The sequence below is a fragment of the Podarcis gaigeae genome (genome assembly GCF_964106915.1).
Source record: "Podarcis gaigeae genome assembly, chromosome: 5".
Classification (NCBI taxonomy): Eukaryota; Metazoa; Chordata; class Lepidosauria; order Squamata; family Lacertidae; genus Podarcis; species Podarcis gaigeae.
In genome coordinates this window covers 27,384,754-27,404,065 of record NC_139681.1, presented here as the reverse complement: position 1 = coordinate 27,404,065, position 19,312 = coordinate 27,384,754, and the positions used below count along the sequence as shown (strand labels likewise).

General features: G+C 41.5%; 1 protein-coding gene and 2 long non-coding RNA genes across 3 annotated transcripts in view; 2 read left to right on the top strand and 1 right to left on the bottom strand.

Annotated features, from left to right (window-relative positions):
- CCDC6 (coiled-coil domain containing 6) overlaps positions 1–2,128 on the top strand; it is a gene marked incomplete at its 5' end in the record, with an annotated part of 38,971 nt that extends 36,843 nt beyond the window's left edge. Inside the window, one exon of the mRNA XM_083740481.1 lies at positions 577–2,128. Coding sequence (XP_083596607.1) covers positions 577–756 — 180 coding nt within the window. The 3' untranslated portion in view covers positions 757–2,128. The remainder of the gene's footprint in view (positions 1–576) is intronic.
- LOC310845459 lies at positions 1,030–9,572 on the bottom strand. The gene is made up of 2 exons (XR_014564767.1): positions 5,865–9,572; positions 1,030–5,621 (listed from the first exon to the last, which is right to left on the bottom strand). It is a non-coding gene; the product is annotated as an uncharacterized lncRNA (long non-coding RNA).
- A 3,313-nt stretch (positions 9,573–12,885) lies between these two features.
- On the top strand, positions 12,886–15,611 carry LOC310845499. Its single transcript, XR_014564810.1, has 2 exons — positions 12,886–14,154; positions 14,260–15,611. It is a non-coding gene; the product is annotated as an uncharacterized lncRNA (long non-coding RNA).
- The last annotated feature ends 3,701 nt before the right edge of the window (positions 15,612–19,312 follow it).

Here is a 19,312-nt window from a genome sequence, read left to right as displayed (position 1 = left end):
TAGCAACAGTAACTGTACCTGTTGACTCACTCCTGCACAAAACTCTGGTAAAGGGCTCCATAGGCCTTTCACCAAATGCAAACAGTAATAAAGGCTTTGTGAGAGTTGAGAGCAGTGACGGGTATAAGGGGAGAATCCTTCATAGAGCCTCTGTTGCTGATCAGTCTTGAGGGGCAGGTTTTGAAACAGCCCTTTCCCTGAGTATCATCTGGAGAAAAAGTGGTCCAAGTATTGGATGGAGTGAGGTCAGGAGCTATGATGGGAAGCCTTGGAGTCCTTGACCTCTGATTGCTTATATCTGTAACAGTTTCTCTTTAACATTAAAACAAAAATACAGTTAACATTGGGGCATGCTATACGACAGCATGGGACACGTTATATGACAGCAGTATCCTGCTAAGAGGACAGAGGGCTATGTACAAAAGGCCAGCTTGAGACCCATAAGTTAGCTTTTCCCCTGTTTGAATTTCCCCACCAGGAATGATTTTGAGTTTGTATCAAAAGGCAAGAGTGTCCCTGTCTTGTAACATGAGTCTATGCTAGTCAAAACTTTGGCTCTGTTGTTTTCTTTCACAGAGACCATCACCCCGAAGAAGCAACAGCCCTGACAAATTCAAGCGTCCCACTCCTCCTCCTTCTCCCAACACACAGACCCCACTGCAGCCTGCCCCTCCACCTCCACCACCCCCTGTGCAGCCTGCAGTCCAGTCGCCAGCCACTTTTCAACATTCAATGCATCCTTCTTCTCAGCCTTAGTGCATGTGCTCAGCAAATCTGTATTCCGAGTTGGACTCATAACACAGAGCAGTTTACTACAAGCCAAAGGCTTACAATGGTATATTTGGATTTGACTTATTTGCACTGAAGTTTTTGAGGCTTCACTGTTTAATTGTGTTGTACAAGTTTGTCCGAGGTTCAAATGTTAGCACATCTCCTACATGGAAATCCCTTCTGTGCAAGGGGGTGGGGGAAACATGAAACCTGCATGTAGATAATCACATGAATACATGTGGTGGTTTTCATGGTGGGTTGTTGTTTTTTTTAACATGGATGTGCTTTCCACGTAGGAAGTGTGCTATATTTGAAGTTGCCGTAAAACGCAGCCAGTGTTGTGGATCTGCAACACTAAATTTAAAATAAAATAAAAATTCCATCAGTGTTTTACTTGAACTTACATGTCTGTCCATCCTCTGGCTGGAACATTTGCTACTTTGTTTGGTATTATGGCATTGCTTTGCTGAGCTCCCAAAGCTTAAATATATATTTTTTTTCTTTCACCCCAGGCTTCTAGGTTTGTAAAATAAAAGGGACAGCTTTTTATATTTTTTCATGACAACTTGCATATAAAATTACAGGCACGAGCTGTATGTTACGAACTCCTAAATATTATAGTGTGTTTCAAGCATATAAAGTAAATCAGCACTACAGTTCAGTAATAAAAAGATACAGCTTTTAGTGCAAAAGTGAAAGTCTGACACCTTAATGCCCAAACTCACCTTTTTTTAAATTGTATCCCTTAATTTTCTGATACAGCAGCAAACATACATTGACAAATCCATACCTTTTCTCCAGTGTGTGGTACAGTCTGAAGTACAATGTGAGAAGCCTGACTTGTCAGAGTATATAGAATGTATTGATCCATGGACCTTAAAAGTTGATTGTTTCATTTCTCATTCATGTTGACCTGTAAAACTGTCCGTACTGTTGTTTTCATCACAATGATCTTCTGTAAGTGTGGTTCTGCCAACAAGATCCTTGTGGCTGATTAAAGTGTGCTCTCCAATTTCTGCTTTAGAAAAGCAATTTGTATTAAAAAGGCTGATTTCCCCCCCCCCCTTGTTTAAAATATATTGTGTGACACCCCCCTCCTGAATGTTTGAACCAATATTTTAAGCATTCAAAGAAAAATCAGAAGAAAATATGATTGAAGGTGCACATTATAGCAGCATATAGGTGTAACAGCCGAAAATGTTGTATTGCTTGGTAGAAAAGGAACAGATTGCAGAGAAAAGTTAGATTACAATAGCAAATGCATATTTAGCAGCATAAGCCGGTACAATGTATAAAGAAATGTATTCTGAAATACATTCTTTCCATTCATTTAGCACAAATAAATTGTTTGGTTTCACTTTGCAGTGTAACAAAGTGTCACTTTTTCCCCCTCGATAGGGCACCTATCTACTTACGCAGGTGCTTTTTTCTTGGTGCTCCTGCTCAACAGCTTTTACATAATGGGGATTAATTTTTTAAAAAGCAGCAACAACAAAAATCAAGCCTGAATTTGCACAGCTCTTACATGGAATTCCCCTTAAGCCACCATCAAACCACAGATCAGGCCATTTCGACGGCACAAAATATGAATCCAAAAATAACCACGTGGTGTTGAAAAACTCTTGGCTGCAGCTTGTGGTGAGGAGGGAGCTTGACCACAGATCCCAGTTTGGATGACCTGCTGCACCAAACCTTGGGTTAGCTTCCCACAGCTTAACAGGGGAAAGGACTAGGGAGGAGGAAAGCAGCTGAAAGCACCTCTCCAGGAGCCCGCAAATTTATGTGGTCTCCCCCAATCAAGATTTGGCTTACCACGCCATGTGAACCAGCTCTCTCTGTTTTGGTTGCTTCTCTTGAGCAGCCATAGAGCCAGGTGGAAGCCTGGTTCCTTGTGAACCAGAATTGGCAAATGAGCCATAGAAGTGCAACTCTAACCAATTCCATGAAATTCTCCCCTCACTGTTCAACCTTGATTAAGTGGTATTTTGGCACAGGTACAAGCCACAGTCAAAAGGGGTTCTCCTTTACCCGGGATCTTGGAGTGCAACTTGAAATGTGTTCCACATCCTGGGTGGGTAGTCAAAGGTGACATTTCACCTGACTAGAAATTGTCCATGTTAGTCACCATTATTGCTTTTGATTATCCATGTAACAAATAGAAAATGCATTTATTCCTTAAAAGTAATAACTTGTGTCTATCGCGGGCTGCTTAACATCTAATTCTGCTCCAACATTTTCTCCTTGTGTAGTTTTGTGTGTGTTTCGACAAATGATGTTATGTTGGTTGCAACTTAGAAAGCAACAGTGGAACATAGATGGACAACGGTTGAGGTTCTGCTGTGGTGCTTAAAAGCCAAAACAGTGCAATTTAACTTGAATTTGGGAAAGCTGTCTAAAACTGAAGTCCTGTATTCCAGTTTGAGCATCAATTATGTGTGCTGTGATGAATTCTCCCCCATTTGTCTTCTGATACTCATTAGCTGAAAACCAAGTAAAAGATAGAGTGGTATGCATTCTTATTCAAATAAGTATTGGCAGATTTGTGCAGCTAAGAATTTGTACCTCAACTTTTATACAGTCATCTGTAGGCTAGAGAAGCTCATTCAGACTAGGACTCTCATTCTATCAAGGGATTCTTTTTTCTTGTCTTACAAACTAGAACAAGGCATCTTGTTGAATTGTTGTTGACTCCTTATACTTCTGACATCACCACACTACCTTTCTCAGAGTTGCAAAGCCACAGCTATCAGCTGCTGCTCAGTTTCCTCTCTGATGTAGCAGTCACTCTGTGCTGTAGACACTTCTTCACTTGTTCTAATTTCCTGTTTCAACTTGCTAGACTAACCAGCCACCCTTACTTTTAAGAAGAAGAAAAGTGCTGCTACAGTGAATGTCATCTGGTTATCTCACCAGCAGACTTGTTTGCATAGCATGAGCAGAGCTGAGAGGCAGATAATCCAAAATGCATTGTTATGGTAGTTTGCTTGACATTTTATGGAAACAGCTATGTGGATTAAGTTGTAATCTGTGGAACCTCATTTTCTTTCCCAGCGTTGCTACTAGAAGTGATTGGATACTGTTTCTAAAACACATTTCAAGTGAGAAAAACACTCCCTGAACATTTTTTTTTACCATTCTCAAGAAGGTAAAACATAGCTGATTGTGTAGGGCTTAGTGGTTATTTTTGTATCCCCTGTATTGTTTGTATTCCTCCCTTGCACAGAGTTTGGAATGAGGGTGGTATGCTAGATTGTTAACGGCCTAGCTGTTAATCTGTATATGTAAAATTGAGTTCCTAGAATGAAAAGCGACACAGAAGAAGAAGAAGAAGAAGTTTGAAGGGATGCTGCTCAGTTCTCAATGGCTTGGATCACTAGGGGGCAGTGAGCATCATCATCATATGGTCCTCCAGATGCTGGACTCTTGATCCCATCAGTCCCAGTGAGCAGGAATGATGGGAGTTGTACTCCAACATCTGGAGGACCATAGGTTCCCCATCCCTGTTCTGTGCAAAGAGTAGCCATTGCACTGGAGGCAGCAGAAGGGGGCTGGGGCAAACCTGGAGATTATTTTGCAGTGCTGTGAGGCATCTAGAAGAGCTGGAGTGAATCCCAACCTTCCATTCCTGTGCTTGAAATCTCAACATACCATTCGCTAGTAGCAAGAGTACTTGGTGTTCGTTATTCTGTTAGTGGTCAGGAAGCTTCATAGACAGGACTGAGGTAGATCAGTATTCTTAAAAGTGAGACTGGTTAGCCCTTTTATTCCAAGGGCTGCACTCACTATTGGTCAGCCTTCTCTTGCACGCTTGTAGACATGCAAGAAGAGGTGACGAAGCAGTCGTGGCAGCATACTGGAGCAGGCATCTCTCTTGGACCCTTGGGAACGGAATGCGGAACTAGATGTGCACTGGTCGTCTCCTGCAAGGCAGTTCCTTGTTGGCTGTTTGTCACAGATGGAATTTATAGTCTTATATAAAAATGGGGACATATCATGGGAGCAACTCGGCTACAAATGCCCGCACTCTCAGCCTTCTAAAGGAGCTGCAAAGCACTGCATGACATACAGGTAAAAGTACAGCTAAGCCCTTTACCCTTAAATGAAAGATTCACACATCCTTATTGCCAGTTCCCTTTGCCAGTAGCCTTAACGCAACATATCTCAGCCTAATGTAAGAGGATGCATTTCTTTCTGTTTAAACAGAGACAGTTTTAGCAGACTTTAATGAGCTGGAGCTGTCATACCAGCTTTATTTAAATGAATGTATAATTCTGTTTGCTTCCTTCCAAAACAAGCAGAAGCCATGACAACATATTAAAGTATCAAGTCAAATTCCTCAACCTATTAAGTAATTCACTAGGATTATTTCCTGGTATTCGGGGGGAGGGGGCTGTTTTTGTTTTTTTCTAAATCACAGACTAGTTTAATGCTTAATTCCTGGAGTGTAAATAAGGATTTTAAAACTGTTGAAGAAAACTTCCCCTTGTGCTGTGAATTTGGACTTCAGCCAGATGCATATTTTTTGTTGCGTATACACTTAAATCACATGGAACAGAGTTTTTGGGTTTCCACCATTTCAGACTGCAAATAACATGGAGGATTGTTTAAAAAACATGAACCAAAAAAAGCACCTGCCATTGGAAATTGCATGTCTGTAAATTTTTTGTAATCCAACCTTCAAGTGACAGTTTTGTCTGCCAGTAATCTGTAGCGCACCCTCACACAAAGCAAGGCATGCACACATATCCTGACTGACCCCGAATAGACCTGCCTGTGCTGTTTGAATCTCCATGCGCCATGAGGCTCACTGGGCGATCTTAGGCCAGTCACACACACTCAGCCTAACCTACCTCACAGACAAAACAAAAAAAATTCCTTCCAGTAGCACCTTAAAGACCAACTAAGTTAGTTCTTGGTATGAGCTTTCGTGTGCATGCACTCTTCTTCAGATACACACTGTGTATCTGAAGAAGTGTGCATGCACACGAAAGCTCATACCAAGAACTAACTTAGTTGGTCTTTAAGGTGCTACTGGAAGGAATTTTTTTTGTTTTGACTATGGCAGACCAACACGGCTACCTATCTGTAACTACCTCACAGAGAGATTGAGAGTCTAAAAAGGAGAGCTCAAGAGGAGTCTGTACCTTCTGAGCCACACCTTATCTGAATAACCCATTCCTGGCTTCGATTTATTGGCCCTGGCACAGGTGGCGTGACAGCGTTCCCATGCTGTGATAAAGTCTGGTGTCCGCTCCTGGCAAATCCCAGGGTCTGTGGTCCTCAGAGGGCCTACTGTGGCTGTAGCCAGCTTCCCTTTTTTGAGGGTGGAGGAATACATATTTTAGAGCCCAGCACTGTGACGTAGCCAATCCCCATCTTCATTGCTTCATAATGCTGCTCTCCCCACATTTCCCCAGAGGCATTCCAGAAAAATCAATATGGTTGCAACAGGAGGCTGAACTCTTGCTCAGCACCAGAGACTACCGCCATTTTCTCCTTTGCGGCCCAGTAAATACTTTTGTGGAGAGGAGGGCACCTATAGGGTGGTATTTAACACCAGTTAAACTGGCCAAAATGTAAAGAACAAAAAAAGTTGGAAATGTAAGGAAAAGGAGGGTACTTTTTACCATATGTGGTGGACATGTAAAGAGATAAAAGCTTTCTGGGAAATGATATATAATGAGTTAAAAGAAAATGTCTAAAAACACTTTTGCTTAAAAACCAGAAGCATTTTTTATTGGGTATAGTGGGGAGGGAAGATAAAAAATTGTTCTTATATGCAACAACTGCGGCAAGAATTTTGTTAGGCGAAAGATGGAAACAACAGGAGTTACCAACAAAAGAAGAGTGGCAGATGAAGCTGATGGACTTTGCAGAACTGGCGAAACTGACAGGAAGAATCCGGAGCCAGCAAGACCAAGCATTCCCAAAGGACTAGAACAAATTTATATGCAGTTAACAGCATTAGCAGGGTTCTCTGAAGATTTGTAAGATGAAATTACTGCCTATTCAGGTTGAGTAATATAATATTTTAGGTAATGATACAACAAGGATGGGAAATGAAGCAGAATGTAAAGATGTAAAGTTTAATTTTGTAAACCATCAAATGGGAGGGAGAAAAGTCGTTAGGCTCAGTTGAGCCAAAGAGACAAAATAAGAAGGTACGATGTTATGAAATGTGATTATATGTAAAACCAATAAAAATCATTTATTAAAAAATAAATTGAGAGAGGAGGACACCTTGACCAGGGCCTCTTCAAACCTGGGGCAGTCCTGTGCTGCGCTGAAGACTCGAAAGCAGTTGTATCTGAGAATCTGCACCCATCTCAGCCAAATTAGCTGATGTTTATCTGTGCCTCTGGCTTAAAAATATAGCCTGGGAAATGTCCAGTAAGATGAAAGTGTGTGTGTACTTGTTCATGTTGCCTCTTGTACAGCTGGAGGGCATGGGACGTATCAACAAAAACTAGTGTGAACCAGCTTCAGGGTTCCTTCCGTGAGATTTTGTATATAGAAATACTAACCAGATTGTGATGCCAGTAAAAGTAAGGAGTTAAACTATGTCACCTTTCATGTGGCTATTAATTTAGATGGGTAAAAGAGAAGCACAAACCTGGTCAAAATGACTTATGTTGTGAGGGTGGCTTGCTGTGCTGCTGCCATTGCTGCTGAATTATTTTTTTAATTGGATTTCATTTCCATTCCAAGGTGGGTCAGAACACTGATCTTCAACTGGTGGATTGGTACCTAAAAGCAGGCCACAGCCTAATTGCAGCTTAGGTCACAGCAGGAGCACTATCACCGTATAAATACATTTTAAAAAATGTATTTCTACGGTTGCAGTGCTGCTGTTGTCAATTAAGAAATGATAGCTAAATGCATGTTTGAGTTAAATTTTGGTCCCATATCTGAAAAGGCTAAAGGCTGCTGGTTTGCAACAGTGTAAGAATACAAAATTAAAATCAGTTGGAACAATGCAGAGAGGGGGCCAAGCTACACACAGGCTTCTTTCTCTCTTAACAGTGCAGTCCTACACTGCTTTTATTTGGAAGGAAGGCCCATTAAAGAAAATTAGGTTTTCTCCCTGTTAAGTGACTTAAATATTGCTGCTTAAAAAGTTGGTCAGCCACAATCATATGTAAAGGTAGGTTGACTTCCAGTATCAGAATGTACAACACCTCTTGGAAATCAATTTTGCCATTTCCTATTACTTAAAGGACAGGAGGAAGAGACATGGAAGGTCATTTTATAATTATGGGAAGTATAAGCTTGACATACTGTTGTTTTGATGCGGTCTTCCAATTTGAAATAATTGGAAAAGGAAATTACAAAATTCCAGAAGTGGAAATCATGGTTGCACTCAGAACCACCCTCTTAATTATTATTGGATTATTGTAATCTCACATTTAGGCTGCAGGCCATTGCAGAAAATAATTCTATGAAGTCTGTACAGGAGTATAAGAAGAGGAATTGGGAAATGAGCCAATAACCTGCTAGGCCATACTCTCTCCTCCTGTTCCGCTTTTGGCGAGCCAGTCAATTTAGTTTCCAGTTTAGTGCGTTTTGTCAAAGCTAATTCAGAAAGCACAATCAAAAGAATCAGGTTTCTTATGATGCTCCTTATGAACTTCTTTCAGAACAGAATATTGTAACTTTAGACGCAATAGATCTTCTTTACAAATAAATAAATAAATAAATAAAAATCCAACCATCTGACAGTCTTGATGTTATGGACTAGCAGGACACCAAGGAAGAGGATCCCAGCAAGGGGTGCAGCTATAATTGGTACACACCATGACAAGCTGAAGATGGGGAAAAGGAGGCTGGGGACTTAGGAGGTACTCAATGGGCATCAGAGGATGTTTGCAGGAGCCAGAGAAAGTGGACACATCACCAAAACTGGAGATGCCCTCTTCTCCATGAACACGAATAGCTCTGAGCAGTTGTGAACAGCAGGAAGTACACTTTAGGAGACTTGAGGCAGGCAAGAGAACACAGCCCAGCTTACTAGCTTGATTAAGCTCACAGCAGGTAATCACATGCTTCGTTAAGGGGAGAGACACAGCTACTCAGCTGGAGCAAGCTAAGGTGCATCAGATAAGATTGGGAGGAATAAAAAGAGAAGCAAAGGAGAGACTCTTGTGTCTGCTCAGCTTTGACCATTGATGTACACTCTCTTGACTGTTTCGGGAACCCCACCAGACTGTGATTTCAACGCTAACCTTAGGATTCTAACCCTGGATCATCTTCAGAGACAGGAACCTGGCCTTACGGTTTGACTTTGAAGTTTTCTCATTGCATTGGAACTTAACTTGTATTTGACTATGGGACTGCCTGATTCCTCTCTAGTGTTGCCCTCAAGACTTTGGTCAACAGAACTTTCTGCTTAGTGCAAGCAGTGAAGTCAGTAGGGACTTATCTCAGAGTACGCCAGCATTCAGGACACTTGATTGGTTTTTGCGTGTGCCAGCAATGGTTCTGAAGGTGCAGGAACTCTGCTCTTGAGGGTATGCTTGCAATGATGATATAATCTCTTGTCACTTTTGAATGTAATATACAGTGAGGAGATGTACCTGATACCTGCCCCCCCCCCCAGCTAGATGACCCTTGGGGTTCCTTCCAGCTCTGTGAATCTATGTTCTCTATCCAAAGCCAAACTTGTTTTTTATACATACTTTCCTTTGATGTTCCATGGGTGTGTTGATATATTGAGAGCCCCATAGTATGGAGTGAAGACACATGAGCCCATCATCAAGCCAAAGTTAAGCAGGCCTGGGTCTGGTCAGTGCCTACCAGGGAACTCCATGATGGAATGCTGGTGGTTGTGATGAAAGACTCCCTATATAGTAAGGCCCTGAACAAAGCGACAAGCCTAGACATATGAGTGTCCTCAGTCTCTATAGATACGAAAAACCAATATCCGTCTTCTCCAACTTCGTGGTCTGCAGATGCCTCCCATCAGCCACAGCCAGTAGTACAAAATAATTGGAGCATACCAGGTTGGAGAAAGTGGATCTACATCATTCCACATTCAAATGTTGCCTCCCCTCCCCCTCCCCCTGACTCAGCAAATAGTTAATAAAGGCACATGAAGCCATCTGATTGGAGATTTTAAAACCCCCCCCCTTGGAGAATGTCCCCACACACTTATTAGAAATAAACGGGAAAACCCAATTCCTTTGTTCTTTGTGTGGGCAACAAATGAAACTCAGGCCAGCTTCCATTCACTTATCTGCAAGCTGTTTTGGACCACTTTTTTTTTGGCCTATTTTAGACTTCCATATATGTAAAGCTTAGCTAGTTGATTTTGTGTTTTCTTTTCATTCTTGCAATTCCCCACTTCTGAATTACTTTATGCTTGGTTCTTGGATAAATGTATTTAATTGGACTCTGGAGGTGATTTGAGTTATTTGGCATAACCTAGGTTGGCTCTGCACCCACCCCTTTTTAGACCTCTAGCTTGGTTTTGTGGAGTTTAGGGAAAGCTCTGTAAAATGCCCTCCAGAAATGAAAGCTGTAAGCCTGAGCTGTCATGCAGAGGACACTGAGTGCATAGTATACCTTTAAAGCATATTTGAAACACATTCTTTCCCTCAAAGAATTCTGGGCGCTGTAGTTTACCCCTCACAGAGTTCCATTTCTGGAGAATAAACAAGTTGCAACCCATTGCTCACCTTGAAAGCATCTAAACAAACATTGGTATTTGGGAGTGGGTTTTTTTGGTAACCAGAAAATTGTTAAGAGCCCTGCTGGATCGGACCAGTGGCCAACCAGATGTCTAAAGGAAGCCTGCAGGCTTGAAGCAGTAAATTTAATTATATATCTGTCATTATTTAAAATCTAAAATTCTCTAAATCAGCAAAATTAATCTGTGTGCAAATTCAGTACTTGTTTGTGCAAAAGCATATGGTTACTTTGATGCAAACGTCACATACAGATCACGCACTGTCATCCATGTATTTTGGACTTTTGTCAGGGCAACTTAAAATCTAGTACTGCACATCAGTTCTGACATCTTTGTTTCACTTGCCACAGTAATGAATTATTTGTCTTTGAAAATAATTAAGGTTAATTTTTCATAATATAATGCACATTTTGTTCTCTTCATGACAGCAGTGAAGTCTCTTTGTGCTTACATATCCTCCTCCTATTTGCTTTTGAAAATTATTCTTAGTGATTGAATAAAATACCAGGAATCACAAGACAAAGAAACCAGTAGGAGAACACTTCAGTCTCCCAGGACATTCTATACAAGATCTCAAAGTGGCTGTCTTATTACAAAAGAATTTCAGAAATAGACTGGTTACAGGTAGGTAGCCGTGTTGGTCTGCTGTAGTCTAAGGTGCTACTAGAAGGAATTTTTTAATTTTGTTTAGAAATAGACTGGAAAGAGAAGTTGCTGAATTGCAACTTATTACCAAACTTAAAACCAGGGAGAGACCTGGTCTGAATAGAGACATTGGATTCTTATCTCATTATACCGTACATTATAAAGTTATTTTTAGCCATCTCACTCCTTGCTTTTTCCTGTAAGACCAATTGCAGTCATTAAGTGGTCAACAGGTTTACCACACTTATCAGCCAATCACCCATTCCCACCACCCTTCTGAATAATACCCCTCCCCACCCTCTCACTATATATAAGGGTCTGGTGACTTCTGTTTCAGTGTACAGTCACACCTCGGGTTGAATGTGCTTCAGGTTGAGCGTTTTCAAGTTACGCTCCGCGGCAACCCAGAAGTAACAGAGTGCGTTACATCCAGGTTTCGTCGCTCACGCATGCGCAGACGCTCAAAATGACGTAATGCGCATGCGCGGAAGCGGCAAAACGCAACCCGCCCACGCACAGACGCATCTTACGTTCTATTCAGGATGCGAACGGGGCTCCAGAACAGATCCCATTTGCATCCCGAGGTACCACTGTATCTGAAGAAGTGTGCATGCACACGAAAGCTCATACCAATAACTAACTTGGTTGGTCTCTCAGGTGCTACTGGAAGGATTTTAAATTTTATTTTATTTTATTTTGTTTTGACTATGGCAGATCAACACGGCTACCTATCCATGAATAAAATACAGTTTACCTTAGCATATCTATTTATGTTCTGCTAATAAAAGAAAATGAAGTTAAAATGCCTTAGATATCTACTTTAATAATAATAACAACAACAACAACAACAACAACAACAATAATAATAATAATAATAATAATAATTTATTATTTATACCCCGCCCATCTGGCTGAGTTTCCCCAGCCACTCTGGGCGGCTCCCAATCAGTGTTAAAAACAGTACAGCATTACATATTAAAAACTTCCCTGAACAGGGCTGCCTTAAGATGTATTCTGAATGTCAGGTAATTCTTTATCTCTTTGACATCTGATGGGAGGGCATTCCACAGGGCGGGCGCCACTACTGAGAAGCCCTCTGTCTGGTTCCCTGTAGCCTCACTTCTCGCAATGAGGGAACCGCCAGAAGGCCCTCGGCGCTGGATCTCAGTGTCCGGGCTGAACGATGGGGGTGGAGACGCTCCTTCAGGTATACAGGACCGAGGCCATTTAGGGCTTTAAAGGTCAGCACCAACACTTTGAATCGTGCTCGGAAACGTACTGGGAGCCAGTGCAGATCTCTCAGAACCGGTGTTATGTGGTCCCGGCGGCCACTCCCAGTCACCAGTCTAGCTGCCGCATTCTGGATTAATTGCAGTTTCCGGGTCACCTTCAAAGGTAGCCCCACGTAGAGCGCATTGCAGTAGTCCAAGCGTGAGATAACCAGAGCATGCACCACTCTGGCAAGACAGTCCGCGGGGAGGTAGGGTCTTAGCCTGCGTACCAGGTGGAGCTGGTAGACAGCTGCCCTGGACACAGAGTTAACCTGCGCCTCCATGGACAGCTGTGAGTCCAAAATGACTCCCAGGCTGCGCACCTGGTCCTTCAGGGGCACAGTTACCCCATTCAGGACCAGGGAATCCTCCACACCTGCCCGCCTCCTGTCCCCCCAAAACAGTACTTCTGTCTTGTCAGGATTCAACCTCAATCTGTTAGCCGCCATCCAACCTCCAACCGCCTCCAGGCACTCACACAGGAGCTTCACCGCCTTCACTTTGTTCCCCTTGCATTTAACTTGATAGATACTTTTATCTGGGAGCAATTTAGCTTAATATATTGAACTGCTAATGATTTCAAATTCTACCTGTAGCCACAACCCTTTTTATCTGTCTAATTTACGGCTGCATTACGATCCAATTTCCTGCATAGATATAAATTCTGCAGAGTAAAATGCGTACACCTTGCAAGTGCATTTTGTCACACATAGCAATGAACATGTGTCTATGTTACCGTATTTACTGATGGGTGGAAATTCCTGACTGGCAAGCACATTTCTGTAGATTGTACATCTGGAAAATGTATGGCATGAGCTCACTTTCGTTTAAGAGGGTATCAGTGTAAGGGGGGGGGGACTATTTACAGGGTAAGTGCATTAAAGTGGTTCAGCAGTTTATGACTCCAGCTAAATTGCCCAAAAATAGTCAGGTTATGAAAAAGCTGTGTTTATCTGAAGAAATGTAAACGTAAGAATGCTCTATTTTAAACACTGTTGGATTGTAAGTAAACTTCTCAGAGAGTGGGAAATTGTCTTATTCCTAACTGAAGCCAGAGAGATACATTGTGTTGGGTTTTAGTTGACAGTCTGCCAGTTAGCAATTATGCTGTTGCTGGAGAAATGACATGTAACTTGGAAGGTTTCAAGTTGTGACAGTTGGCTGTAGGTTTTAAACGGTTCAGTGGACTTTAAAACACCAGACTGTTAAATATTATAATTATTGTGTTGTTGTTTTTTGGTGGACATTCCATTCAAACTTATTATAGGCCAGCGAGGTTTCAGAATTCTAGAGGGAAACTGTTCTATTGCACTCGGTTTTGCTCAGACAAGCACCTACTCCAATCAGTTAATGAATCCACAAACTCAAAAGTTTGGCAGAAAGAGAAATCCAGTTGGCAATTTCTACTAGCCAATAAACATATTCGCCTGCCCATAGGGGTATCTGCACCCCAAAAAGTGTCAATCCACCCCCACCCCACCTGCCAAACATGACACATAAGTGGCTCATGTAAATGTAAACAAGCTTTAATAATGAACTGAGAAAAAACTGTAAGAGAATAACATAATGTCTGAGAGAAACTAAACATCTAGAGACAAGTCTGAGGCAAGAAAACAAGAAGTGCCAGTTGGTCTCTCTCAACTGACATTCTTAACGGAACAAGCACTGAAGGGAAGGGCTGATTCCAGAGGGGGGGAAAACAACACACTGCACAAGCCCCACCCACCAGATACCAAGCACTCTATTATTCAAATTAGGCCCCAATGTTTTTCATACAAGGTTGTTGTTTAGTCGTTTAGTCATGTCCGACTCTTCGTAACCCCATGGACCAGAGCACGCCAGGCACTTCTGTCTTCCACTGCCTCCCACATACAGGAATACAGGGAGAACCCTTTAAATAGGCCTGGGTACCACAGTCTTTTGTCCCTACCATCTGAGTTCATTGATCTCTTACCTCAGGGCATGTCATCAGATAACCCTGCAAGTGACCCCCTACATAGCCCAGACCTACATTGTGTGCTACTCATGAGGAGACCAGACCTAAATAGGCATAACAGATCAACTAAATCAGCATACTAGATTTGAGCTAAAGAGCTCCTTTTATTTTCCAATCTGCTGTGTCCATTTGTCCTCTCCCCTACTTTTAAAAATCCTTACTAAAACCCCATATGTCAAATGTTAAGGTTCACATAATCCCACATTTGCCTGGTTCTCTTGGTTCATGCTACAGGAATATAGGATTGGGGTTGATAGAGAAGAGCAGGCTGCTCTGATCTGAGTTGGCTGCTCTGATCTCAGTTATCATACATATTTTTGATGAAGGCCTGAAAGTTCTATTGTTAATCATTGACCAAGAAAACTCAATATGTTCCTGGGTCTTGTACGCTGGAATATAAAATTACTTGTTTCTTCCTAATTGCTCTGGGCGCTCTGTATTTTTACACTCAATTTAATTAACACTCCCCTCTTCATTCTTTACCTTATCTTTTATCTTAACAAATAAACCCTGCAAACCACTTTTAGAAATTAGATTTTCGCCCACACTGAATAAACAAAATGTGTCTTGTCTTGTTTCTTTTTTTATGAGTAGTATATTTTTTTAAAGTAAAAAACTGAAATCCAGAAAAAGGCATAAGGTTTTAACAACACAAACCTACAATATCAAAATTAAAATGAGCATATTTAGCCCCAGCAATTAAAAACAGCCTAATTTTTAAAAGCAATAAACTCTGGGCATATTTGCACTATGTTAAGCAGAAAGGAGTGGCATACTCCAGAACCACAAACAACTTTTATTGTAATGTGGAAAGCCTATTTTCATTTACAGTGGTACCTTGGTTCTCAAACTTAATGCACTCTGGAAGTCCATTCGAAAACCAAAACATTCCAAAACCAAGGCATGCTTTCCCATAGAAAGTAATGCAAAACGGGTTAATCCGTTCCAGTCTTTTAAAAACAACCCCTAAAACAGCAATTTAACATGAATTTTACTATCTAATGAGTCCATTGATCCATAAAACGAAAGCAATAATCAATGTACTGTACTATAAAATAAACAAGACAGTATTGTAGATGATAACAATTAAAATTATTATTTTTTCTTGCCAGCACTGATGATGGTCATTGTTTGGATGGGGGGGGGGGGCTTTTATCCATTTCCGCAGTCACACAATCAATCAGTAGCTGAACTGGGTTGCACACAGCCACAAAAACTATTTAACCGATAAAAGCCACAAAAACGCAGAAGAAAGAGCAAAAACAAAAGCGCCAAACTTAATCCATTCGAGAAGTCCGTTTGACTTCTGAAATGCTTGAAAAACAAGGTGCAGCTTATGACTGGTGCAGGCGCCCCGGAAACAATAGCCGACAGCTGCATCAGACATTCGGCTTCCAAAATCATTCAAAAACTGGAACACTTACTTCCAGGTTTTCGGCGTTTGGGAACCACAGTGTTTGAGTACCAAGGTACCACTGTACTACGGGTATCTTATCTTACCTTCAAGCTAGCACACCATTAAAAAAGGTTTAAAATCTAAAGCCATACAGTGTAACTGAACATTGTCAAACATCCTCCAGTTAAAAGAGGGCCAGAGTTGTGTAGTGGACAGAGTATCTGCGTTGTTGTATAATGAAGACCTGTGTTCAAATCCCCAGACATGATATTTACTTGGTGACCTTGGGCTAATCGCTCACTCTCAGCCTGAGCTGACTCACAGGAATAGTGCTGACTGAGAATAAAACGGAGTGGGAGCTCTTTGGAGAAAGGGATTGTTTAAATAAAATAAATATGAATGAAAATGTGTATGATACTCTAAGCTTGCTTTCTAGAATATGTGCCTTGCTTACAGAAGTGCAAGAGAGAGGTGGACCCTGCTCATAAGAGTTGATGACTCTGCTGTGGGTGGGAGGAGCTGGGGTAGACAGGAGTCCCATAGAAGAAGCCCTGATGAAACAAACATGTGAATTGCTGAAGTGTGGCTTTTGTTCCAAGCTGGATAAATTTGCTTGTGAATAAATAGATGGTCTAGTTAACAGGGGTCTCTCATGAGGCATTGCATATAGGAGGCATTAGATCTGATATCTCTTTGTCTCTGACTCTCTCTGGGAAGAGATTGCCCTGCCAGTATTCATTACCGCTGCTGAGTTACTTAACCCATTTCTAAATCCCACTGAAGTAAACATGCTATGTATTTTCATTTGAACCCTGCATTCGAGACTTAAAGTGTGCAGCTGTGTGCAATAGCGATTATTTTGCTTTTTGTAGATGTGCCATTTACTGGGATTTTCATTTCATTAGCTTAAAAGCTAGAGAAGGGCTAGGGCAGGGGTAGGCAACTTAAGGCCCGGGGGCTGGATCTGACCCAATCGCCTTCTAAATCCAGCCCACGGATGGTCCGGGAATCAGTGTGTTTTTACATGATTAGAATGTGTCCTTTTATTTAAAATGCATCTCTGGGTTATTTGTGGGTCTGCCTGGTGTTTTTACATGAGTAGAATGTGTGCTTTTATTTAAAATGTACCTCTGGGTTATTTGTGGGGCATAGGAATTTGTTCACCCCCCCCCCCAAATATAGTCCGGCCCCCCACATGGTCTGAGAGATGGTGGACCGGACCACAGCTGAAAAAGGTTGCTGACCCCTGGGCTTAGGTTATACCTCCCAAACATTTGCTAGAGATAGGCAGACTGGCACAATTCTGTTACCCTGATGTGGTGTTCCGACAAATGAATTTTGTTTTATTTTTTCCTCATTTGACTTCTTGTATTCGGATTCATAAGACCGAGTACAAAATATATTCACTTTATGTCAAGCATGGATGACGCGTATCTGTATGTATCTTGGTGTGTGCGGTCTGTTGTCCCCCTTCCACCAAGCTTATACGAATACCTAACAAAAATGTAAAAAACAATTTTCAGTGCATGAATTTCATTTACTATATCAAGGCTTTTCCAAAAATGACTTAAGCTATCCTTTTACATTTCACCAGTTTAGGGCACATCCACACTATACATTTAAAGCACATTCAATGTGTTGGTTGACGGAACTGCTGTTTATTGGTGAAGCAGTGCTACATATCTTTGTTTGTTTGTAAAAGATGTATATATATTTTTTCTTTTGCATAATTATGCTATTTCTTTGTCTGTTTTGTTTTTGTTTTCTTCTTTGCTTTTTACCTAAATATTATTTGTGTGTATGTGTTGATTTTTAAACCTAACAAGATTAATATTTAAAAAAGCACATTCAATGCACATTTAAAGTACATGACAGCTTGCCCTAAAGAAGAATCCTAATACAGTGGTACCTCAGGTTACATACGCTTCAGGTTACATACGCTTCAGGTTACAGACTCCGCTAACCCAGAAATAGTGCTTCAGGTTAAGAACTTTGCTTCAGGATGAGAACAGAAATCGTGCTCCGGTGGCGCGGCGGCAGCGGGAGGCCCCATTAGCTAAATTGGTGCTTCAGGTTAAGAACAGTTTCAGCTTAAGAACAGACCTCCGGAACGAATTAAGTACTTAGCCTGAGGTACCACTGTAAACTGTAGTTTGTTACGGATGGAAATGGTAAATCTGTGAAGGGTGGCAGTAGAAGAGGAGAATGAAGACCCATGATAAAGTATGCAATTTCGAGAGAATCATTCAGTCTGGACTCTGTCCACCCAGGTTCACTCTCTGCCCTCAGTCTTGGCTGCTCCATAGAATCATATAACTGTAGAATTGGATGGAAGCTCAAGCGTCATCTAGTCCAACAGCCTGCAATCTCAGCTAAAGGATCCATGACAGGTGGCCAGCCAGCCTCTGCTTAAAAACCTCCAAGGAAGGAGAGTCCACAACCTCCTGAGGGAGACCACCATTCCACTGTCAAACAGCTCTTACTGTCAGAAGTCCCCCCCCCCGTATGTTTAGTTGGAATCTCCTTTCTTGTAACTTGAAGCGGTTGGTTTGAGTCTCCAGAGCAGGAGAAAACAAGTCTGTTCCACTTTCAGTTCAGCTGTTCAGGTGCCAGTCTGAGCCTTGAAAAGCACATAGAGCTGAGAGAGGAAGTGGGGGAAATTGCTGCTCCTTTCACTTCCTACTGCAGCTCCATTTACTCTTCAAGCAGGGGGTGGGGTGGGGAGGTGATCACATTTGCCACTCTATGACTCAGGGGACAGTGAGTGGGAAGTGAGATGCAAAAGATTAATGGGTACCAAGGGAGGTCCTCATGGAAACCATTGTGCCCACATTGATGACCTCTGAAGTATATCATGCTTTGTTCCAGGAGTACTAAAGTGTGCTTACTTTAGCTACAAACATGGCATGATTCTGGCCAAGACAAGCCTTTATAAGGCTAATTGGTTTCACCATGTGATAACATTTTTTAAAAAATTATACCCACCTTTCCTTATAAAAGGTAAACATGACTTGTATGCCAGAATCAAGCAGTAATGCATCAGAGCAGCAGATCAAGAGATAACAGATAAGACCAGCAATAACATTTAATTAAAAACCCATGTTTTTAATTTTAAAACCCTCCCAATACACCGTTGTACTCAGGATGATAAGTTTAAGCCAATCCTTTCTAAACAGGAAGGTTTAAACCACCATGACTAATGCTCTTCCTCACGAGTTTCAACACCTGGGTGAGCAACAGAAAAGGTCCTCTCTCTTTTTTCCATCAAACACAAGTTTGGAACTTAGTTGAATACCTTAATCTGCAGGCAGCCTCAGGTCATAAGAAGCATGTGCTTAAGGCTACAATCCTATACACACTTTTATTTTATTTTTTACAAGTAAACAGTGAACACTCTCAGGATAGTTAACAATAAAATTTAAACCCATAAAGATTAAACAAGCCAAACAGAATAAAACAACCACAGTGTAAATCTAACTAAACAAAACCAACTGCAGCAAAGCATTAATACAGTAAATTGAAAGCCTTGTGATTAATATGCCTGATGA